This window comes from Siniperca chuatsi, linkage group LG18 (assembly GCF_020085105.1).
Source record: "Siniperca chuatsi isolate FFG_IHB_CAS linkage group LG18, ASM2008510v1, whole genome shotgun sequence".
NCBI classification, from domain to species: domain Eukaryota; kingdom Metazoa; phylum Chordata; class Actinopteri; order Centrarchiformes; family Sinipercidae; genus Siniperca; species Siniperca chuatsi.
Window position 1 is genome coordinate 17,395,365 of NC_058059.1, and position 25,476 is coordinate 17,420,840.

Consider the following 25,476-nt stretch of genomic DNA (forward strand, 5'->3'; position numbering starts at 1 on the left):
GTTCCATATTTTATGTTCCCCAATCACCGTCCCTTTCACACAATCATGCTAAGACACACACAGTCACAGGCGCACACACACACACACACACACACACACACACACACATCACACACACACATCACATACAGGAAAGACTTCTTTGTGAGCAGGAATCCAGGGTGAAGGTGAAGTGGATTGTGGGTAGAGGTGCTGTACGGTAGTGAATAAACACTGAGCCCTACTCAAGCTTCTAAGCTTTTGTAACTATGACCTCCAGTCGATGATGATCACAACACTTCCACCACATATGAGTACAGAAAAGCTTTTTGCTTCTTTGAATGAAGCATGCTGTGTAGTTAGAAGAAAAAATATGAGTGTTTTACACCTCCATATATCCATTTGGTAGAAAAGTATAATTATCTGAGGTTTATTGTCCAATATTTGCACATTTCATAAAATGTTTTTTTTGCCAAAAAAAAAAAAATATTCTGTTATATTTTAAAGAGCAACATGATTTGTTTAATGTCATTAGCTATTCATTCTTTTCAATTTTTTTCAAAAGTAGCGCACATCTTTTTTAACTGGTGCTGTACAGAATACAGTATGTTTTATATACAGAGGGCAAGTGCATTGTGCAATGGAGGGGGGGGGCACACCAAATCCATGGACAAGCACATGCAGCACCAACACCACAGAGCAGACACACAAGCAGACCTGGGACCAGATATAAAACTTTTTAGGTTTCCTTCACAGAATCCAGTCTAGGGTTTCAAACTAAAATAATACATCCCTGTTTATATTTTCTGGACCAGTTTCAATTCTGGGAGACTGAGTGAAGGGAAGTTTTTGTTTCCTACTGTTGACTCATCTACATTTACCATTTAATGGAGAATAAGAAAGTGACTGCCAGTGGAATTCTCCACTCTTATGACCCGACTGTATTTGGAAATGTTCTCTTCTTTCGTAATTGAACTGAAATAACCCTCGTGAAAACAAACGACTTTAGATTGCCATGAATGAGCAGTTCCTTCAGTCAGATGTGATACAGATATATAAAAATGTTTTTTTCTACTGGTAGGACCCACGGTATGTCTTAATCTATAAAACTATAATGGGATGCAAGTCTTTCTTCAATCTTTACAGAATCAGTCCACATATACACAGGAATGTATTACTTTTGCTAACAGTTTTCTCTTTAGTCTGACCCAGGTCTGTCAGTAAAGGCAATTAATGGAGTGAACAGGTTTGGGGTGCGACAGGTACCTCGGTGGTTACCTCGTTAGCCAGCAACAAACGGGCATACTGACCGACCAGCAGGAGGGAAGCAACAGTACACATAGTCAACAGATGTGATGTCATCATGGATAAACAATAACAAGATCAGCAACAACATCAGTTGACCCTGCTGCATGTTCAAGATAAATTCAGGTAAATATCTTGAAAAATGCTATGAATGCAATGTCATACTTCCCTTTTCCGTTTATGATCTCCTAATGGTTGTAATGTAATGTTGCCGTAAAGTGTCTCTTTTCTTGTATGTGAATGTTAAAGCGAGTGTACTGTATGGTGCTCATGAATTAAGAAAACAGACCATGTTTTAATTTTCTGGTTATGCAACTTTTTTTTGCGTCATCTAAGCCATTTTGCAACTCAGTTATTCTTCTAGACCTTTACAAATTCTGCCAAGATTCAATACTTCCTCTAAATAGAGACCTAATTCTGAACACTGTCACACTGCCAGAAGGAGTCTGGCATTAAAAAACGTATTCAGGTACAAAACAATGAGAAAAGATGGAGTCAGGACAGAAATCCCCCAGCGTCTGTGCCTTACTTTTAGTTTAATTTCCTCCTTCAGGCTGGGAAATTCTTTTTGGTGTTGTACAGTATTTGCTCATGGATGGAAGCATTCAGCCGTGTTGACTTAACAAATCCCAGTGAACCACAAGAGTCAAACAAGTACGTAATGCATGATGATCACCTTTCTCCTACTTTCACTCACTGAGATACATTTTGTCATCTTTGTTGCATATCCACTGTGGTGGGAAGTCCAACAATAACTTTTGTGAAAAAGTTCTACATGTTTATTTAGTTATATTTTATTTATTTAGAGTAAGAATTTTGAACAAGGGGGTCATACTAGCTGCTGGTCACTAGAAGTAACAACTGAGCAAACCCATAGAAAATGCATTTGTCCTGTTTTGTTTCAGCAGTTGTCTAAGGTTGACAGCTTTGGCTTTTAAACAGAGTTCCTATTGTTTTTGTACAGACACATTGTTTATACATCTTCTTTTCTCTCTACTATTTAAGTTTCTTCAGGTTTAAATACTTACGCTGTTGTCCTCCAGTTTCTCCCTCCTCTTCACCTTGTGTGATTCATAGTCTTCCATAAGTGTCTGCATGAAGTTTTTGGGTCGTGATCCTCCAGAGTCCTCGCTGCCGGCGTCAGACAGGGCTCCTTCTGAGGGTGAGGGTGAGACAGGCGGTGCAGGTCGAACCTTCTCGATCTTTCCTGCACATCACAGAAAAAAACGCATGGAGTTAGATGCATGTTGAATTAGCATGACCACGCAAATATTAATGATGGCTGCACTCCATTTAGGTTTTTTTTAGTTCTAGCCTGCTATTTTGCATTCTGGATCATTGTTATAGCTTACTGACGCTTAAATGGAATGGAGCCATCGTGCTAGGTGTCTCAAACAAGGACCAATGAGAAGACTCTTGCAAAGCGTCATGGTACTGACCCGGTGCTGTCCTCGCTGTCAGTGTGAGTCTAGCTGGCAGGCTGTTGCTCTTCATCTTATCTGCTGGGGAAATGGTGGTTTGCCGCATCCCCGTCCTCATGTGACCATGACTGCTGCTGGAAGCGTTGCTGGGGCGGACAATAACAACAGGCTGCGTCTCCCTCTGTTTCTTCAGCTCCTCCTCCCTCTGCTGAGCTGCTCGGATCTCCTCCTCGATCATTGACAAAGTTCGCTGCTTCTTGGAGCGCAGGCGGAACGGGCCGCTGGCCGGCTCAACCTCAGGGGCTCGTGCTGCTGCCGCTGTGCTACGCAGCTCAGCCGCCTCTGAGTATTTACTGAAGTAGCTGAACTCTGGTTTCTCCGGGCTTGGAGGAGAAGGGGGGCGGTAGACTGGGGTTGGCCGGGGAACTGGAGCTGCTGCGGCAGGGGTGTGAGCTGGAGCTGGAGCCGGAGCCGGGGCTGAGGAGGCAAGCGCTCTGGCATAGGAGGACTGGATTTTGATCCTGGGGCCTCCATCTTTGGGCCTCTGTGGTGGCGAGATGGGCTGAGAAGGAGGCGGAGAAGGCGTCTGGAGCTGTGGCTGCTGTGCTGGACTGGAGGGCTGCTGCTGCTGCAGAGCCTGTTGTGATTCGGAAGGCTGCTCTTGGTAAATGACTCTTACCTCTGGCCGTCTTTCTGGCTGAGGGGAGAGGTTGGATGGAGCAGGACTGGAGGACACAGGTGACTGGAGACTGGGAGCTCCACCAGAAGACACAGGAGAAGAAGAAACTGGCACTGGGCTACTTGTAGAAGCTGAGGATGGAGACACAGGGGTGCTCAGTTGTGAAGAATTCAAGTCAGATGGCTGCCACTCCCCTCCATTCTGAGCTGCCAGGGCATTTTGGATGGCATTTTGGACAAGTACCCCTGCGTGGTACTCCAGCTCGTCTTCTATTGGACTGTCACCGGTTTGCCCATTGACTGGCGTGGTGAGCTGGGGGGTAGGTGGTGACACCGGGGTGAGTGGCAGCGGAGTAGGTGGTAGCGAAGTCCCGCTGTCAGAAACATTATCCAGGCTAAACACAGTAGTGTCCTGAGAACGGACAGATAAGTCGTCTAATCCTGAGTCAGACTCCTCAGGGTGAAAAGATGGGTGGAAATGGCTCTTCCCTTCATCCTCTTCACGCAGGATTGTCATTACAGCTCGTGCAGAAGTAAACTCTCCCGCAATTCCTTCATCTGACCAGGTCACGTGACCCTCTCCGGTTTCTGCAACAATGTCACTGCTCCCCTGGCTGCCCCGAGTTATGGATTTCGAAAAGGGTTTGGCGGAGTATATGTGAGGTGCTACGTCCCTCTTGGTTGCCTCCCCTTGGAGAAACTGCTTCCTGGCAGACGAGAAGTCGATCTGCTCCTCCACAATGTCCACCTTCCTGTTTAGCTCCGGGTCAAAGGTCACCATTGTGGGAGGACCTGACACCTGCGGCTGCAAATAGAGAAAGAGAAGAAGAAAAAGAAAAGAAAGGAGAGAACTAAATGTGAGACAGAAATGTAACAACAACAACAACAATCGCCCTCACTCGAAATATAAAAGCTAAAAAATTCTAATATTGGCAGACTAATCAAACAACATTTTAATATCCTGCATCACTAGTCCAATTTTGGTCTCCTCTTGCTCAAAGAACATGGTCGAATGTGTTGTCCTAACTACTGAACATGAGCTTGGTAGTCAACCATTCGTATTTTGTAATACAACCACTCATCTGCATTGCTTCAGAATGGTATGGTGGTATGGTGTGTGTGTGTGTTACCTGTGTGTATGTATAAGTAGGATTCTGTCTCTGCTGTTTCCTCTCCTGGTATTTCTTGAGAGATTCAAGCTGCTCTGCATCCAGCTGTTCTTCCAAAGGAACCTTGAATGAATGAATGAATGAATAAATGAATTTATGAACCAACCAAAGAACCAATCAACCTGTTTGTCATTGGAGTTGACTGAAACTGAAAACAAAGATTTAATGGGAGGCTACCTCCTGAGGAGGGTTCCACCAGCGCTGGGCGATCCCAGGGTTTTTCTTCACTGCCTGGTCTTTGATCAGTTCCTGACGCTCACGCTCTAGCTCCTCAACCTGACCAGGACAAGAAGAGACAAGAATATGAATATGCACAAAGAATATTCCCAATAATTTTCCGTTAGCATTAGCTTCTCATGACATATTAGTTGTCAGTTAGATAGAGAAAAGTTGTATGCATATTTAGTGTTTGAAGTCAATTTGCCCCCTGCATACCAGTGCCTGTTTGAGGCCTGCTGACATGTGATACAGGTAATAAATGCTTTCCATTGCCTCACCAACCAGTTGTATTGCCCTCGAGTAAGTCATGTTATACCAAACTACTCTAAAGGAGGATCATAAACAGTGTGACTCGACTAAAAATTATCTAGTTTTCCAGGGAATTTATTTTTCATAGAACAAAGATGTTGGTTGATTTTAAAACAGTTTCCACTGGACATCACTGTTTCCTTATCTCTGATGAAAATGTGAACTACAACTGACCTTTTGGGCACTGCTGCCGCATCATGTGCTTGTGTTACTCAGGGTGAACTTACGACACACTTTCAATTTCAAAATCTCTCCCTGTTTGGCTGTAATTTCTTGACTTCATGATTTGAGCTATAGTGTTTTGTGGTAGTTTTATCTATAACTTGTGATTTTGGTCATAACTCATATAAAACTGTAGATGAAGAGAGTACAAACAAATAACTTAATAATGTACCTTAAAAATGATTTTTGTGCCTTTTTAACGCAACACTCTCAGGACTGACCTAATTCTATCTCCATACATTTTCACATTTCTCAGACCTGTGTAGAAATGCTGTGGCTGAATTCTCAAAACCTTCTCAGAGAAAAAGCCTTTATTTCTTTCAGTGAAAGTTGACAGTCATGAATACAATTTTGAATATTTCTAGTCTTATATTGCTTACCAAGAAAAAATATACAACAGTTCAGCTTTTCTTTAAGATAAACTTCTGGTTTTAAAATTGTTACAATAAAAAGGACTCATTTTAGAGAGGGATCAAGAAGTATTAATACTACTCAATAACAGTAATAGTACTGTAGTAGTAATCATTCCTTTGAAGCTTAACATTTCATTTTTAAGCTTACCTTAATTTAGCTGCTGTTTTTATCGTGTCTCATACAACACAGCAAGCAGTTTAGACTGACAAAAGGCAACAATAACTGTCTGACTTTAAAGGGACTACTTTAAGTAAGTCATAATTTATGCTTGTTTCCATTATGAATACTTACTCAAGAATACTGTAATGTTCTTACGAGTCTTCCTCAGAACTCTTATTACTTATTAACACTTTTGTCAACACAGACACTGAGTCTAGATTCACAATAACAGTACAGCTGTGTTGTTTTTGTTACTGTGTGTCTGAATACTGTATCTGTTACAGCTGATACTTTATCTAATGTAACAGCCACTTACCTCCTCTGTGGGTCGTCTCCTCGTCACCCTGACCTGCTGCCCCTCTCCGGGGGAAAAGAGTTTCGCTGGCCGTCTCTCCTCCTGAAACGCTCTCAGCTCAAACTTCGCCCCGTTGCGTCCCGACTCCTCTCCCTGCACATGCCCGTTGGTCCTCACAGCAGAATCCTCCTGATGGAGGAGCGTGGTTTGTCTCTGCCCCTCCACAACAATTGATTGGTGCTTGACAGGAGAGGAGGCTGACACGCAGACAGAAGGAGAGTTTCCATCGATGCAGATTGGTTTGGTGTGTTCTGACGGAGAAGAGTTTCCGTTGGTGGGTGTTTCTGAGGCGGCGTCTAAAACCTGGTCCAAGTAGCGGATTTCCTGTAGAAACAGCAGATATTCACATTGCTGTTTTGTACAGTACTATTGTACTATTATGTTCACCAAACCCCTCCTACTATTATAGTCAGGGGATAATATGCAGATGAGATGAATAGCCAGATAACTATACAGTAACTATACTATACAGTATATCATGATATATGAAAACAGTGGTTTTATCACAGTAAATGACAATACATGTAGAAGGAGCCACTCCTACACCATACATTTTTTAGTCATTCAAGTTTTTTTTTGCCAATTTGTTTTTCTGTCATTAATACATATTTAAATACCATCTTAAAATGTTATCTAAATAATTACAGAGATCACATCAATTTTGACATCATCCCATGAAGCTTTCATATAAGCACAAGTCTAGTGAATGGGTCGATTTGTTTTTTTTTAAACATATGTACGGTATACACATTGTGCAAATGTTTTAAAATTTCTACAGTATATGACACCCAAATGCAACACAGTTTATTTCTAATATACCAATAGAAGGCTATGGATATGCAACTTTATGGAAATGGTGCCAAATTAAATTAAGCTAGCTGTAGCATGGGAAACCCCTGTCTGTTAAGGGTAATATTGCTCAGATTGCTAAAAAGAAAACACAAAAGAAAGAAAAGTGACTTAGGAAATAGAGAAATTTAATACCATTCCTTAAGACTGTGACAAAACCAGTGCAATTCCCGCTCAGCCCAAAATAAATGGCTGCAGGTCAAGGTATTTGGGGTAAATACCTGTTCCATTCCAAGAAATAAAACAAGAAACTGAAAATCTGAGCTGAATCTTGTTAAGAGAACCTGCTTACCTGCACCACCTCACTGTCAGGAGTCTCTACTTTTACACCAACTGCATTGTGGGCTCGGTTACTGGGGCTGCTGAGGCAGCCATGTTGAATCTGCTGGCTCTCCAGTTCCATGGCTGCAGGCCTGTCAGTGATAACGCTGACCGATTCCTGGAAACTAACACTCTTCAGGGCTCGCTCTCTTGGTATTGTGTCACTGACATCCTCGGCTGCCCGCCACGGTTTCTGAGTCACAAACAAGCAAAAGAAATGAGGTTCAGAGGTACTGTATGGAGAAGCTGTACACTGTCTCATGATCACTTTAATAAAAACAGGAATTAAAAGTTAACCTGTTTTACTTCAGATTTTTTTCTCAGAGAGGTCAGACTCACACACACCTCATACAGACACATGCTACACACATATCTGTCTGCATTGCAGTAGTAGTTGCAGTGTGTTAAGTTAAACCCCCACAGTTCCCACCACTAGGGGGTGCCAACTCCTGCTCTGCTGCTTTATGACAGACCAGAAACATAACAATCTTCCATAGTTCTGAAAACTATTGTATCTTTGTTTAAAGACCTTCACAGTTCTGTGAATGAATCAGTATGCTGAATACTTGGCGAATAGTTCAAACAGTCACTCTTCCTGCCTCACATTTCTGCTGGTTCTCTATTAGACAACAGCCAAACTGGCAGGTGGGATGGCAGATAATTAATTTGATAGTTTTTGGAGAAATGTTTGAAACAAGTTGTCAGAATATAATAAAATGGCCCTCCAAATGGCTTCCAGATGAAATGAAATATGTCAACTTACTGTAATACACCGCATACATTATGAACAAAGGTGACTTCAGTTCATAAAATGAGGAACACTTTTATCCAGTGATGACATTGGGATATTGACGATTAACAATTAACACAGTTACTCAATATAATTATTATATCATCTCTGAAAAGTATGTTACACCCTTATGAAGCATTAATCACCAGTTAATGCAATACTGTGATTTTTACATTAATCATCAGTTTATTTGTGACTTTTTTCTTACACTTTGAGAACCAAACTCTGATTTTACAAAATACTTTTATCACTTTCTAAAATAATAGAAACTTATAACCCATGCTTTACAGCCACATTAATTCACTTATCAACTGTGGTAGAGATTTCACAGTGTGATTTATCCAGGGAGGAAGTTTACAAATGGGGGTTGAGTGAGTGTCATGTTAAAGGACACGTTGGAAGACACATTGGCATGTAGGGATCAAACCTGTGACCATCTGTTTTTTTTAACCATTTATCCGACACATTCCAGACCCACCGTCAGCTACATTTACACACTCCTGTCTTTACTGACCTCTCTGTTTCTACATGGGCCACTAACAAATACTCTATTGGCTTTCTGTTTTACTGCCTTGCACCCATTGCACCTCTATCCCAAGGATGTGTTTACTTTCATGAGGGGTTGTTGAAACCCGTCTTTGTAACATGTAAGAGTGTGTGTATGGTGGTTTAATGAGGATCACTTCAGTCATTGGTTCACTGTTCAGTTAAAGCACACACAGCCATAAGGAGGAAGGCTTTGCTTTTTAGCCTCTCTTACACTTAAAGACTCAGACACACTCCATTAACAGCCAAGCAGCCAAGCCTTAACTCTAGATCATTTTCTTTTCTTTAGCTACCCCTCTCTCCCTTACGATTTCTTAGTCCCTGTGCCCTCTTTCGCTGAATCCCCCCTCTCCTTCTTTACTGCTCTTTTTGCATCTTTTCCTTCCTCTCTTGCTTCCTCTGTCGTCTCTGGGATTGTTAAGAGTGCAGAAACGGTTGTCAGTGAAGTCACATGGTGGATTATAACACTCTGACTCTTCCCAAAAAGCCTTGTTTTGTCCTCCTTTCTCTTATCCTCATGTCTTCTGTTTCTATACTGAGAGAAAAAAAAATCTCTGAGGGCATTTTGGTGACCCATCTGGCTCAGTCACATGCAAATACCTCACTTTATATTGTCTCATGATGTCTCATGTGATATACAGTATGTATTGTGTATACATTCATACATACATATATATATATATATATATATATATATATATATATACACTTTATATACATATATATGTATGTATACAGTATCAGAATAAACACATTCTCTTAAATGAATACCTCACACATTTCCAATTCAAGACTGTTGATTGACTATTGAAACTTTAAGGTAAAACACCATCCATCTCTGTGTCAAGGTAGTTCTAAAAATAAAACTGTTTTGATTCTTATACAAGTGATACAGAAAATGAACCTATCAACCAAAATACCAATTAAAAAGACAGGAACGAAGAAAGAACACATTAGACTATCTATGTATTAGAGTCTACAGTCTGTGAGGCTGTACTTAGGTACAGTGGTGATTTGAGCTAAATGCTAACATGCTCACAATGACAATGCTATGATGATGATGCTAAGCAGGTGTGATGTTTACCATGTTCACCATCTTAGTTTATTTTTTTTGCATGCTAACATTTGCTAATTAGCACTAAACACAACATACAGCCAAAGCTGACTGGAATAGTTTTGCAGGTATTTTGTCATAAACCAAAGTATTTGACAAACTGATTAATCAAAAGTTAAGAGATCACCAAAGTGATTACAATTCATTCTGAGGGGGACATGAATATGTGTGTACCAAATTTAATGGCAATCCATCCAACAGTTGTTGAGACATTTCACTCAAAACCACATGTGGCAACTTCATGATGCCAGTCCATCTGGTAGATATTGAGATATTTCACAGGATTAGTGAAAACTCTGATCTGCCGGTGGCGCTAGATGAACAGTCAGAGGATCAACAAAGTCATTAGGACTTATCTTCTGGGCGTCATAAATGTCTTCACAAAATTGAATGGCAATCCACTCAATAGTAGTTGAAATATTTCAGTCCCAAAGTGGTGGACCTATCAAACAACCACTAAAAAGACACAGAAAAGAAGAAAGAAATATTGTATCACCACTTTTGCTGCTAAGTTAGCATCAATTTCTCATTTGGGCAAATAATCATACTGTTAGCCACAAGCTACTTTATCAACTTTTAACTTCAGTGGTTTGTTTAACCACACTATGACTGACATGGGACAATATTACAGAAATGTTTAAACTACTGTATTCTTTTCTCCATTTTTCTTTCATCTCCAGTTTCTTTGTTTTGCTTCTCACTCGCTCATCACCAAGTCAAATGATTTTTCACCCAGTTAACGATATTAGCAACCATGGGAGGACCAGATGTCACTTCTGTGTACACGCTCACACATACGAGGTCTTCTGTATATACTGTATGTGTAAGTGTGTGTGTGTGTGTGTGTGTGTGTAGGAGTGTGTGTCCAGCAGGCAGGACAGTACAGAGTGGGAGGATATCCTGTTACTGCCTCAGGAAAACAGAACTACAGTACAGGAATGTCTCATATGCAATGCTATTCTGCTACACACACACACACACACAGAATAAAAGGAGTGTGTATGTGACTGTAGTTGTGCAGCAGTGCATGAAGTGTGTGCGTGTTCTATTAAGTGTATTTGTAAAGGAGGTGTGTATTCAAGTGTGTGTTTCTGACTCTTATTGAGGTGAGCTGACATTCCAGGCATAACAAGCTGTGATGAGGGACACTGTACACCCTGCCTGGCCAGCTAAAGGAGCAAAGTGTGTGTGTAAGAGTGCATTTGTGAGTGTATGTAAGTGTGGAAAGAAACATGTAACTGTAATGAAAAAGCAAAAATTCTTCATGATTTGTTTGAATGTCTGAAAACATCCGAATGTGTTATTGCCCTTGGACCAGCAGTTAAGGTTCCATTAGCATGTAAATACACATAAATGTCTATGTAACAGTTACATGAATGTGAAATATAGTGTTAATAGTCGTAACAGTCCCGCACCCTTACCACCATGATGTGTCAGCTGTTTGCGCTTTGGGTTTTTCCAAAAACGGACAAAAAGTTAAGGAAAATCCTGACTAATTAAGTTGTTAAAATATAGTTTTTGTTTTCTCTTTCAGATGAATAACTTTAGAAGAATTCTGCTTCCACATTAACCCAGGAGTACAGGTTAAGGTAGTATGTAACTGGGAGTGTTACAGTTAATTATAAGAAGTAGGAATCAATGAATTCAGTGGAAAGTCCTGACTAGTAATACAATCATGAGTCTATCTGAGTCAGTTTTACTGTTTAAATGCTGTCTCATTCTCCGCCTGTTGCCATTCCCATCACATCTGGAAATGCTTATGCTCTGACTGTGAACACACACACACACATAAACATACACACTCGGCTGCATGCCTGAGACGCTGGGGGGTTTGTAAGTTAGAAAACATTTACGAGAATATGAATACACCCGAATACTCTCTGACTGGAAGTAAACACACAACCTTGACATCTCTCACAGTCTATCTTTCGTGTTCTCTCTATATCCCACACAAACACATTTTCCATGCCTTTTATATCGCATCATAGGCTTCTATCAGCACACGCTGTAGCCTGAACACATGGCAAATGTAAAAATGAAAGCCTGATGACGTACGTCCTCAAACACACGAACACATGCGCACACACACACACACACTAAGCTCCTGTGAAACCCAGTGCAGTCAGCGTTCCCAGCTCTGTTTCCTGGCTAAATATGATCCTGTATAGTAACTGGAGCCTGCTGCTGGCTTAGCCTGGTGTTCTCATATCCAAACAGCCTGGATTGTGAACCCAGGCCAAACATTCATGATTTCAGTCAGTCTCTACTTAAGACAGTTTGGAGATGTTGAATAAGAGTGATGGTGAATCACTGACAAACTACAGCAGTGGGTGACTGGTTGGCAGTGTCAGCAGATAGACAGGTGGGCTGGGTGAGGGAGCAAACAGCTGGCATAAACATCAGGCCAGAAGAGAGGATTCAGTGAGGTCTTCAAGCCAAAGTGTGCAGAGGCTAAAGTACACAGTTCAGTTCTCACAACATTATGTTGTAACATTTGGACAACCTTTACCACCACAACACCAGAATCTCAACTTTGACATCAATACTTAATCTAAAACAACAACAAAATATGACTATAAAAAAATCTGTTTGGGTTGGACTTTTGTTTATTTGGACACTTCCTCCTCCTGACTGTATAGTATTCCAGTTCACGTTTGCCCTCTATAGCTGACATTTCATTGAATTTGAGCTCGCAGAACACATTTCTGTTTAAAAAAACTGAAGTGAATCTTTTGCAATGGTATCAGAGCCATGAAACCATATTCATTGTAAGCAGTCATTTATTCTTTTTCCTCTCCTTTTTCTCATCGAAACAAAGTATAATCTATCTAATAATACAGAAAAGCCATAAAAATACCTTAAATAGCAAAACAGAACTGTCATACAACTCAACAAAATTATATACAGTTATTGCTCACCTGCTGCTCTGACAAGTACCTTGTGTCTCAGTAGATTTCCCTATTTTAGAGATATCTGTAAATCCATGGTGTAATTTTTAAAAGTAAGCTTCCTTCAGTTTTGTAATATTACAATAACTTCTAATATCCATGTATGTTCCTTCTTTTAATAAGCTTTATCCGTTTTTCCTATTTAGCTCTGTTCACTTCAGTCCAGCCTTGGTCTGTGCGGTTCCAGATAGTAGGAGTGCCGGACTTTTCCCTGGCCAAGCCTTTTCCTCCTCTTCTTCTCCTCCTTTTCCTCCCCGCCCGTCTCTTTCCTCTCCTCCACAAAGCCTCTCCTTTCTCAGTAACATTCCTGCAGGCTGCTCGGTAAGCTGTGATGTCATGGGCTAAGTGTGTGTATGTGTGTGTGCATGCTTCTCCAGATGCCCTCCCGCACAAAGACCCTGTCTATGCAGGGCCTCATACAAACACACACACACACACCAATATCATCCACCCTGTGGCTCCCCACTCCTCCCTTCCTGTGTAAGACCAAGCCCTCTCTTTCCTCACTCCATACAGTACGTATGTCGCTCGCCCACTTTCCCTTTAACCTTCAGCTCCGTCAAAACTGAGGAAAGAGGCAGACAGAGAGGCGATGATGAAGAGATGATGACTGAAGAAAGGGAAAGGAGGATAAGGGCGGTAATAGTATTTCTTCTCATCATCAGTATGGGACTGGTGACTCAGTCCCATATGAGGGTTAGACTGATGTATTGGTTGTATTCACCTTTTAATAAAAAATAAATGAAATTAAACCTGCTGCTTCATCCTGCCTTAAAACCTCAAAGTATTTAATTATTAAGTTTTAGTGGAGACTTGTTACATGTAACAGGCTGGTCTTCATGCTGTTTCAGAGGCTTGTCCACCTAGACAAAAATAAAACTTTATGGAAGAAACCAAAACCTAAATCAGCTACTGATAACTTCAAAGCCAAATTGAAGGAGTAAACCCACTGACAGAAATCCAATTTTTACGTCTCAGGGTGACTCTAAGGCTACTCGTCTGCATTGGTGTTGAGTGTGTACCAGTTGGGTCATAGGATCAGGCCAGTGGAAACTAGAGCTGACCTGAGTCATGGTTCACTTTCTCTGCTCACAAACACTACATCAAGACACACTGGAAACACTTTCCTCGAATTTACAGGATCATTTAGCAAGATTGTGTTAGCGGCTGCTAAATGATGGTGTTACAGTACAAGCCAGGTACCGGTGTCAGAATGCATTTCAGCAATTATTGCTGTAAAGACTATTTTTTTAAAGCCAAATAAGCAAATGACAAAGCATTTTTACCACAGTATTTGACAGAACTATATTTTATTTCTTCTCTGGGCACTACCATTGCTCTAATAGTTTCCTCCTCTCTACTGTGAAAAGTTGACCTTGTGTCGATGACAAGAAACTGAAGCAAGTGTACACATGCAGGGACTTTGTCACACACTGGCCACAGAAAGCACAAGCACTATTAATCAGTATTTTCTTTGAATATCTGAAATATCACCTTTCAAACTTTTCAAAATTGTGCAACAAAATAAAAGTTCAAAAATAAAAAATACTTCAAACTACAGTTTGTAGGACTTCTCTTTGACCTGTACAAACCATCAGTCTTTTAACTTTAGGTTTAATGCCCCTGACATTATTTATCCAATTGACTGAAATCAGGGGAGTGTTTTGAGAACAGCAGGGTGGTCCAGACTAGGTCAGAGAGGTTATCCTACTTTGTAACTGCAAAGTGATGCCTGCAAAAGTCATTGTGTGCCCATTAACAGCTGTGCATCCTGACAGAGTGTGACAAACAGTAGTTGTCCCTGATCACTAATTGTGAATTTCTCTGGATACCATCATTGACTACAATGCAAAACAAACAAAACAAAGAAATTAAATGTGAGCTGTGTCACTCAGACAAAATCCTAATACCCCTGTCCCTGTTTAAAATGACAAGTTCTTGGTGAGATCCCAGGCTAGAAATAACTCGGAGCCATATGATGAAGAGAAATTGGTCACAGAAAATTGGGACAGTAACCCAATTATTGCATATGCACTGGTGAGTTCCTATTCCTATATGGGTTGTAACACACAAAGAGACTTGTGATGGTCATCATGCCAGTGATTTATAGAGGGAAGAGCTAACAACTAAAGAGTCCAGTAACGGACACGCTGTGCAAGATGAAAAGAGATGTTATTAGAAAATGAAAGACAGGAAAAAGAGACGGAGGAAGACAGCAGGAGCATATGTGACAGTTTATTCTTGTGTGTGTCTGCATGTGATTGCATGCATCTGGGTCAACACTTTCCAGTCAATAAAGAGTAATGCCCAGAGCAGCCTTATGTCACGGAAGCTGACCATGATTGATCAGAAACACAGCGAATGACACACTTAACCATCGCAGCATGACAGAAAGACACAAATGTCCATACACACACACACATACTGTAGAGTACACACACAGAAGATTTTGCAAATACAGTAAGAAACTAAGGTGTTTACATGAGTGAGAACAGAAAAATATGATCAACATGTAAATCACATTTACCCTTTTAGTAATTAGGTCATGTCCTGCATGGCTACAGGGTATACAGTCTGTGTGTTTGTGTGTGTGTGTGAATGTTGCTTACAACTATGTTTGCTTCTGTTAATCAATCACAGGTGACAGACATAAACAGCTAACCATCCTAAGGGAAGTGATGTATTTAGTCACATACTGGTGAAAATACGGGGGTTACAACACACCAAGCATACAAAGAGACAGAGAAGAGATTATGCCTTGCCTTAAGGAGCAAGCTTGGAATATTTTAAAGCCTAAGGGAGAGTGTTTGATATTAAAAATATAGGTTTTGCTACATGAGATGTAAGCTTCTTCACCTTGTTAAAACTCGGTGTTGTATAATTAATAAAGAGATAGGAGGTGGATACTTTGCACAAAATGAACCATGATTTTGTATTATCATGGTCTATTTCTCTCTTCAAATGTATTTAACAGCTCATTTTGATGGATATTTAGGAGACATCTGACATTTCCAGAACAGGAAGGAAGGGTTCATAATGATGCCTAATTGATCCGATGTCTGTTACAAGCAAATTCAACTATGGACAATGTGTGAGGACTTTTCCAGGCTGTAAAATCCTATTAAAAAGCAACCCTTTCACATAAAATCTGTCAATTGCTGAGTCCAGCAGTGCCTGCAGTGAAGGGTAACGCTCTCCTAAATCCTTTCCAGTCTCATACAGTTACTTTAAAAACATTCAAGTCTTGCCGGATGATGAAGACAGTGACAATGACTTTAAAGATGTGTGGAACACTGGGTGGTGAACACTTTTAAGGAATTAAAAGAAATGATGTTGCAAAGTAAAGGAAGCAACTGATTGGATAAAAGCCTATCACAGCTCACAGGTTATCTAAACAGGAAACCAGGAAGCTGCGCTAACTTGTATCCAAGGAAATGGCCCTCAACACAGGAAATACACCAAAAACTAGAGGCCACCTGCACTAGAGCACATACACACACATAGACACACACACACAAAATCACAGACTACCTACAACATGCTGTGAAGTTCACTGGGGTCAACATTTGGCAAAATACATAGTCTGAAAGACAACAACCGAATTAGCCAAGTCAATACAAAATGGACATAAAAATATAAAAAAAGCATTAAAACGTTGTAGATTCTCTTTAGTGTGTTTGAAAATTGCCATATTTGCTTTTTTACAATTTTACACATTTTAAATTGAAATATTTAAGATCTGACTCAATCTAATGGATGGTTAGCTGTTAGCAGCGCTGAACCAATATTCCTAAACCCACACAAGGACTTCTGGGGACTAAACAGTTCACAGCCAAGCAGTACAGTACCAATAAAGCAATGTCCATCCCTGTTTAAGAAGCACTAGCACAATAAGGTTTGTGTGTCTGTTATGTATCTCCTCCCAGCTTCAAACACAGACACACAAGCACAGTGACGCCATATTGCAGCACTGCAAAAGAATAATAATGAGGGCGATTTTCACCTACCCATTGCCAGAGAGCTTGAAACAACAACCAGACTGAAATCATGTTAAGAAGCCTTGAGTTTTGAGTGTTACAGAGGAATGCACCGCATGTCTGGACTCAAGGCAACTATTTGTGTCCCTTTTCAAGTCTGTCATGACACCACTCACACACAACCCAGACCCCCCTAAGACCCCTTCATGAAACAACAACAAAGGGCCCGACAGGCGCTTCAGTGAGACTCTCAAGGCTGAATACTAATTCTATGCTCCACACACACACACACACACACACACACACACACACACTTACGTGCCCACAGATGGAGGACTCTTCTTAAGGCAAGGTCTGTAATCAAAGAGTGTGACCACTTGTGTGCACAAGCTCTCCAAGCAGAGGACAGATTAAGACTCCCAGCACAAGTACAGGACTAACTGGGACAAAACACAGTCTTGCAGTTACACTGAACAGCCATCCATTATGAGTTATGTCTTGAACTGAGTAAAAGCACCGACAGTATTGCTTTTTTTTTTTAACTGGGGCCCAGATCTGTGTGTATAATAATATTTCATACTGTGAAAGTAAAACACAGATATTTCCTGGGATTGTTGCCCAGTAAAATGGTGCACTGTGCGTGTATTATGTGACAGTTAATGTAGAGTAAGTCAGTCACTGTTGCAAAATAAACTCTGTTTAGGACACCTTAAACCGGACGTGGGTGGGACTAACCTGGATGTTATTAATTTAAGCCTGAAACTGATACGGTTTGATCAGTTGCTATATTTATTAGAAAACTATTTACAGAACCCAGAATTGAGCTTCAGAGCAACGTTTTTGATCACAAGAGTAAGAGAACTATTTACAGAACAAGTTTTTATTTTTGTTTTTATAAAAGTTGCTATATTTACGAAAAATATTGACACATTTTACTCTGATGAAACTCATACTCGTAAAATGTACATTATCTGTATCGGATACTCGTTTCAGCCGAGTACTCGCTCAACCCTACTATTAATCATATGACACAAATTATTGACTAAAAAAATCTACTGTAATTTACTGACTTCTGCCAGCAGGAACCAAGAACCAGCTATAAAGTCATGAAGTGTAATAAGTTAATTTGATAAGTATCCAATCAACAAAGTGGACCAGACATTGTCAATGAGGAGTAATATGGTTAGATATTACAGAGAGCTGCAGAACTGTGACTGTAACACTAATATAATATTCCACATGGTATACGTCAAATAATATCAAATGTTAAATAAACCTACATATAGTCAAATATGCCTATATGTAAGTATATTAGAAGGGATTAGGGGTACATTTTTTAGCAGGATATTTTGAGAGTCAAAAAGTATTTGATTTAAAATGGTATTAAAAGAAAAAAAGCAAGAAAAGCATTGCATTTGCTTGTTTAGTTCCAAGGGACTAAAACCTGACCTTAGTTATTACATTTCTAGTTTAACTTCGTTAAATATATAAGCTCCAGCTATGCTGAAAATATCTCTCTCTGTCATGTTACCTGTGATTGTCCACTTATGGCAGGATTGAGAAAATGTCACGACCAAATGACAAAACTTTCCCGGAAATTCAGGACGCATTGCCAATAACTTTTTTTTAGCAATGTGTTCCCTTCCCTTCCTTTCCTCAGCCTCCCTTGGTTATGTAACAGCCCTGCTCTCTCCTGCTGTTAATCCAGCATGACACAGTGCTTGCTGTCAACTACCATTCCCTTTGTTTCATATCACATCACACACACAAACACACACAGTGACACACGACAATTCAGTGACCACAACCACTTCAGTAACTTTAACTCCCAAGCAAGTCTGTTTATAAAATAATATAAGTAATCTCAGAACTGAAACTGAAAAGACAAATATGAGCCTCTATGGAATCAGACAGACAATCAGAATCAGAAATAACAGGAAGATTGTGCAGGAAATAAGCTAGGGACAGACGTGAAGGAACAAATCTTCACTAGAGGAGGAGGGGACACATGGATGGCTGAGTTTGAGGGTTTCGAGGATGTGATCGTGCCCGGTTCTGTGTGTATGTCAGTTTGTGTGTGTGTGAAGAACAAGCCACCGAGCATATAATTGTAATCCTCTCCCAGCATGAATCAGTCCATTTTCGTGTTTTGTCCCACAGGACTCTCAGTGTAGAGACCACACAGAGAGGCTAACTGGCTAACAGGCCAATGGGCTAAAGGGTCTGAATAAAATTAAGATGTGTGGTCAGAGAAGCTAGCATGTAAGCTTTTTTTGTGGATTCATGTAGAGTGCAAAGACTTCATACATAATCAAAAAATGGTGTATAATAAATGTTAAGTGGCTTGCAGTTTCACATAAATTGCTGGACTGGTTGCTGGTTTTCAGAACAGATATATCACAACTGCATGCTGCCTCTTTTGTTGGCAATGGATTTGCCTGTTTTTTATGCAACAGTGTGCTCCATCTGCATCACTAACATCATCAACCAATCGCACATTAGTACTGTATGACTATGGGCACCACCCATAACTGTTGATGTTATGTTACAAACAATTAGCAAGCTATGTTTAGAAAGCTTGACACACCTATCTAAAACACATCCCAGCAAGCTCGTTTGGTTTGCTATCCGTACATGTTGCTGACTGGATAACTTACAGTAGACTGCATGCCAGAGCTAACACACTTTATAATAATAACTCTAAATTGAAATTATTGATTAATTTATTAAAGTAGTTTTGAAGAAAAAGAAGTGAGTACTCAATAGATAAAGTGACCATCCTGTAAAACACAGAGAAAGCTAGTCTCAATAGCAGTGATGTTGATAGGTTTTCAATGTAGTGAGTCCCCGGGACCCACAGGTGGTCATTTGAGGTCCCCAAAATTGTTTTGTTTTTTGACAAATTGTAGTGGTAAACTAGTGTTTATGGAAGGGTATCATTAGGATTTTCTCCGTACTCCTACTCTTATCTATACTCTTATCGATTCTTTTTCATGACTAAATAATTGATATTTAGTAATAAATCAGAAAAGGATTAGAATTTAATATTTTACATATAACAGCAAAGTCACTATATAAACTCAATAATATCTCACTGGAAACAAATCTAAAATGTTAGTAAAATAAATCATATTCCTGACATCAAAATACTGAGTGAAGTTTTGAAAGAATGAAGAACCTTCCTCCTGTCCTCCTCCCTCTGCTGCTGCTGTGATTCACGGCAAGTAAGTTACCGCTGGTAGAAGGAGGAGGGGCTGGTTTGTCTCAGCCAGCAGTAAGTTTACAAGAATTTGCCAAATTTTAAGATACGTGACAAACTAAGATAAACAGCTAGACTACATACAGACAGCTTTCGTTTTTGGCTTGTTGCTATTAGCCGAGCTAGCACGATGTGCTTGTGTAAACATAGTGCCAGTGGATCATACTGCGGACAGAGCAGATTAAATTTAAATATCGCTTTCTACATGTTCAGGTTTATGCTTGTTGAACAGGTTTATTGATAAAGTATTGGCTTTTTAAGCGCAATGGTTTTATTGCACTTACTTACAGTAACGAGCGTAGTTGTCATCAACTCGAGTAATCTCCACCGCCTCTCTGCTGTTCTGACTGCGCTCTGTGTGTGTCTTTGTGTGCGTGTGCTCAGCCCTGACACAGAGCAGGTGAGAGGCTGCAGCCTGATAATAAATTACACCAAGTATTTTGACAGCAAGGTTTCTTTAGTTTATTTATATGATTTCAACATGTCTTTGTTTTTCACAATGTAGCATTGTCAGGGAAATAATAGTGTGCGTCCCCTGGACGCGTCGATAGTGAGTTTACTGCGTCCTTTCAGATTTTAATGTGTCAGAGACGCAGGATGCGTACCTAGCAACATCAATGCAATAGTCAAACTATACAACTACAGTAAAATGCCTGACAACACTACTAATACAGTATGATGAACTTATCAGGAATTGTGTCTGACCTTATTATCCCTCACCAGCGCACTCTTCTTCGGCATGAGTTGATTGATCATGTAACAGATTGGTATTTGCACTGTTTCTAGAAGTAACATCCCATCCGTACGTTTTGATGCTGCATGGCTATAACTGACCCAGCCTGAGCAGCACATAGCCTAAAAGAGTTATCACAGACCTATAGCATTAGCTTGTTCCCAACCATCAGACAAAGCATATTAACACTGTTGTCCAAAGAGAGTGAACCTTTTCCCAGTGTTAGCTTATAGCATTAACTAGCTCTACTCTGCCTCACACTGAGAAGAACATTGTGTTAATCACCTGTCTATTTCAGGAAACTAGCTCATTAGCCTGCAGTATTTAGACAGAGGAAGGAGGCTTCACACAGGAAGAAAACAGCCTTGTGACAGCAAACATGTCTGAGCCTGACAAATGCAGTATTTCCCATTTATTTAGATTTTTCCCATCAGTGCTATTTTCTATGGTTTCAAAGGAATATCATGGTTTCAGTACTATTCTGAAATACAACACCAACTATTTGTGCTCAACACCATTCTGAGTGAAAATAAGATATATATATTCTTAGAAAACAAACACACAAGCAGAGAGTTAGAATGACATGACCTGAAATGATGAGATTTAAATTGAATTTATTCCTGTTTCTGCTTACACACGTTACCACTACATAAACAAAATGTCTCAACTTATACACACCCTATAAAATCCTGAAGTGCATATTATCAAAATGATTACAAATCAAATAACAAACATAAAGTTTGTGAGAAGATCGTCCATTGACTTAGTTCAGCTCTGAACACTAAACCTTTATCACTGACTAGTTCTAATCTTAAATGTAACAGAAAATTCCTAAAAATGCCCTGATTTTGAGGGTCCACGGCTCAGCTGGGCTCTCGCAAGGAGAGGAAATGACAACACCCACACAGACGACGGCACCCCGCGCCACCCTCACACATTCTGGAACACCTAAAGCCCAAATGGTATTCTGACATTCCAGTCTAAAGCTGGAATGTGATAAAGAGACTTCTGCAGCTTTTCACCACCAAAACACAGCACTGTGTTATGAGATGAAGCCCTGACATTAGAGGTCAACCTCCCTCCTGACTTCCTGGAACAACAGATTAAGTGTCTGCTTTAGTATTTCATCAAACTGCTTCTTGTTTATTGAATTCTTGTGTGGGGAAAAACGAACGCAATTCAGCTCTCTGCTTCTGTCGGGGAAGTAAAAGCTAATTTACATGGTTTTAAAAGTTAGAAAGTTAGTGCTGTTCTGTTCAAAGGCAGTTTCCTTAATTAAGTCCTGTTCCCTGTATTTTTGTGCTGCATTTTCATTGTCTATGTGTGTGTCTTTGTTGTAAACACAGCATTAGTGCTTGCAGGTGGTTTGTGCTTTGCTTTGTGTTAAATGAATGACTTCTGTTGCACACTACAACAATCGGTGGTGGATGTTGTGGACAATAGTGGGTGTCGGAGGTTGTGTCATGGTGGCCATCACATGGCTGGGTTGTATTGTCGCATTTCCTACATCCCTCCAGTTCTCTTCCTCTCTGGAACACAAATACCACAACACTGGACAAAATACTTTTCTAAGATGGAATGTGACAAAAAAAAATCCCTCTTTGACCTTGTTAGGCATTTCATTCAAACAAATGTCTTTCATTGTCATTTTCAAAGCGACATGAGTCTTAACATAATATGGGAGTAAAAACTCTGGTTCCTCAGGATACATCACACCATGTGGTGTATCCTGAGTTGGAGAAATAGCTGAGCCAGTCAGAGCTTTGTAGACAGGATTAAGAATGAGGAAGTCAGCAATCATAGACAAGACATTAGACTGAATAATGAAGTGAAAACAAGATGGCAACTCAGTTTGATTATCAGGCAATACCAAACTTTGATACCAAAACCATATTTAACTGGATACCCAATCACAGCACTTGTGCCCATGACTCAGGTGGAAACCATTATTTCCTTTTCCCATGACATGATGATTGGTTTCATTTTGAAGAATCCAAAATTTTTACAGTTTAAGATCATGATAAAAGCATTTGAGTACCTTCATCTCTTCAAATTTGCTCTTCTCTTACTATATCAAGGTGACTTATTTTTGCAGTATTATCAAAGAACAAGTTATGAGAAATAAACCAGAGACTCACGCAGACACCACTGTGTCCCTTCATCCCTTTTAGCTGTCATCCATTCCCATGGTCCAAACAAAAATAGCCACTAAGTGTCATTCACACCCCAAAGAACTACTTAAAATTCCAGCTACTTCAAACATGCGGAGGCTTTGATTAAATGCTGGGAAAATTATTTTCAAGGCTCAGTCTAATAGCTGGCCTGAGGGGCACTCACATGATTTCCAATGACAAACACCCAGTTCTCTTTCCTATTCATGTTATCCACTCATTGTCAGCTGATAACATTACATTTGTGAACTGAGAGATGAGAGCATATCCACAATGTGGTACAACTGAAAATATACCACAATTGTGTATCAATGACATTAGTGCCCATCACTGTTTTGACTGTAGTGTTTGGGACTTGACACAAGCCGGAGTATCACTCTCTTCCTGGAAGACAGCCAGTGGAGGCCCATCAACAGATCGGCCATTGAAAGGCCATCGGCCAGTTAATGTCAACAACACTTCAGGCCGTGTGAGGCTGAACAGACTTCCTACTACCATCCTCCACCTACCTCCCTCACGTTTTCCTCACTCGCCTTACATTCACCGCTCCAACTACTCCCCACACACACACCTGCACCGCCCTTTATCTCTCCTTGTACTCATTGTTTCTTGTCATCACGTCGGTCTCTCTCATCCCGTCTCTCCATTCCCATTTCCACCTCCTGTGTACTCTTGGCTCACCAAGCTTTAGCATCATCAACCACACAGCTGATATATAACCTGTGATTATGTGTGTGCATGTGTGTGTGTGTTTTCTGGGAAGAGGGAGGGGTTTGGAGGAAGAAGACATCACTGATAACTTTGTCGTTCCTGTCAATGTTCTCACACTCCACGGTGCTGTGAGGGGCAGGGATGGAAAATGTACTTCCACCAGACACACACACACTGCACAAACACACAAAAACCTTGAGCTACACTAACAGGCACTGACTATCTCAACAGGACATTCAGTATGTGGCAGGTACCTCCTGTCATTGACTATCTAATCAAATTGGAGAGCTGGCTGTGGTTTGTCTGTCCCCAGGCCTAGCAGAGGTATTGGCAAACACTCTGTCTGAATTGGCAGTTTGCTGCTTTGCATCATTATTTCCAGAATCAGCTAGTATTCAAATGACGACCAAACAAAACAGTGAACACGGATGATGAGCTATTCTAAATAGGGTGTGGGCAACAAAAACAGACTTAAACCTCCACCACAACTTTGTTTACCCCCCAATTTTAAATGCTACTGAAATCTCATCCGTGGCTTCACTATGGAACTATTGTGCCTTGCTTTACTGATCCAGTTTTGTGGATGATCCAAAAATCTACCTGGAAAGGTGATTTAACACACAGATTGCCTTCTCTGTAATGAGAGATGTTGATAAAAATGATGTAGATGAACTGATCTGAAGCCATGCCTTTATCGTACTGATCTGATGCTGCTTTGCCTCCTTGCTTCCTCTTCCCAAGTGGATGTGTTTGTCTGTCTTACAGGGCACTGCTGTGTAAACTGGGTGCAAAACAAACACAAGCTGTCAAGTCCAAGATTACCTAGAAATGAACACATCTCTTTACAGAGCGACTATATGAATGTTCAAAGAGACATGCTTGATTTCTGGAGCCTCCATCACCCATTTGGTACTTGTACTGGTCAGCTGCACTCAGGCAAAACGTCAGTAACTCTACAGTGAAGTAAAATCAATCGGCATGATTGAAAGTGATGAGAAAACAGGGTCAAGGTGAGTTGTTTTTTCCCAACAGCTTCAATCATGCCGATTGATTTTACTAGGTTACTAGGTTTTTCTGACAACAGCAGGAAGATTCACTTCCTTAAAACTTCCATTCGGTGGTGGTACTGTATTTAAGTGCGACATTTCTGCACCAGTGTGCATTTTTAGAATAAGTGGTCACAGTGGATTTGATCACCTGACCCAATGTGGGTTATTTATTAGGGCAGCATCATTGCTATACTGCATATATAAGTGGTAAATAAAATACTTTTTGAAGTAAACATTTAGCTCTTCCTGCTCATCAAGCTAGTGCCATAAGAATTCAGGAATTAAAATTAATCAAAATAATAAAATAAATTATAAATAATGAATTAATAATAATGATGAACAATAATCTAACATAATATATAATAATATAATAATTAATTCATCATAATAATGAATTAAAAATATATTCAGGAATCAAAAACATCATAAAAAAACAATCACGATACTTAAGTGAATTGATTTTTTCCCCACCCCTATTATTTATCAGCAAATAACTGTAACATTGAGCTACACAGAAAAAGATTTCTGATTAGGATACTTTGTCTAAACTGGAAAATGATGCTCTGATCCAGCACCTAGAGGACAAAAAACACCCATCAGCCAATTACATCCAGCATGGCAATGTCCATACCCTCGTTAAACATGGTCAAAGACTGCAATCAAAGAATTGCAAGTTGCTTGGCAACAGCTACGGACAAAGAGAAATATCACAAATTCACCACAAGAAAATGTGGAGCAAACAAAAAAAGTCTGGCTTCAGGTGGTTTGCTCTGTGTGG

At 40.2% G+C, this 25,476-nt stretch overlaps 1 protein-coding gene across 6 annotated transcripts in view; it reads right to left on the minus strand.

Moving 5' to 3' along the window:
• The window catches only part of LOC122865712 (A-kinase anchor protein 2), an 86,455-nt gene that overhangs the window by 3,426 nt on the left and 57,553 nt on the right, over nucleotides 1-25,476 (minus strand). For 3 of the 6 annotated variants that reach the window (XM_044174527.1, XM_044174533.1, XM_044174532.1), the window contains 7 exons: nucleotides 7,372-7,593; nucleotides 6,192-6,554; nucleotides 4,730-4,828; nucleotides 4,514-4,615; nucleotides 2,724-4,188; nucleotides 2,313-2,491; nucleotides 1,246-1,284 (listed from right to left, as the gene is read on the minus strand). In XM_044174527.1, the coding sequence (XP_044030462.1) occupies nucleotides 1,246-1,284; nucleotides 2,313-2,491; nucleotides 2,724-4,188; nucleotides 4,514-4,615; nucleotides 4,730-4,828; nucleotides 6,192-6,554; nucleotides 7,372-7,593 (2,469 nt within the window). The remainder of the gene's footprint in view (nucleotides 1-1,245; nucleotides 1,285-2,312; nucleotides 2,492-2,723; nucleotides 4,189-4,513; nucleotides 4,616-4,729; nucleotides 4,829-6,191; nucleotides 6,555-7,371; nucleotides 7,594-25,476) is intronic. The other 3 variants (XM_044174529.1, XM_044174530.1, XM_044174528.1) reach the window with 2 other exon arrangements.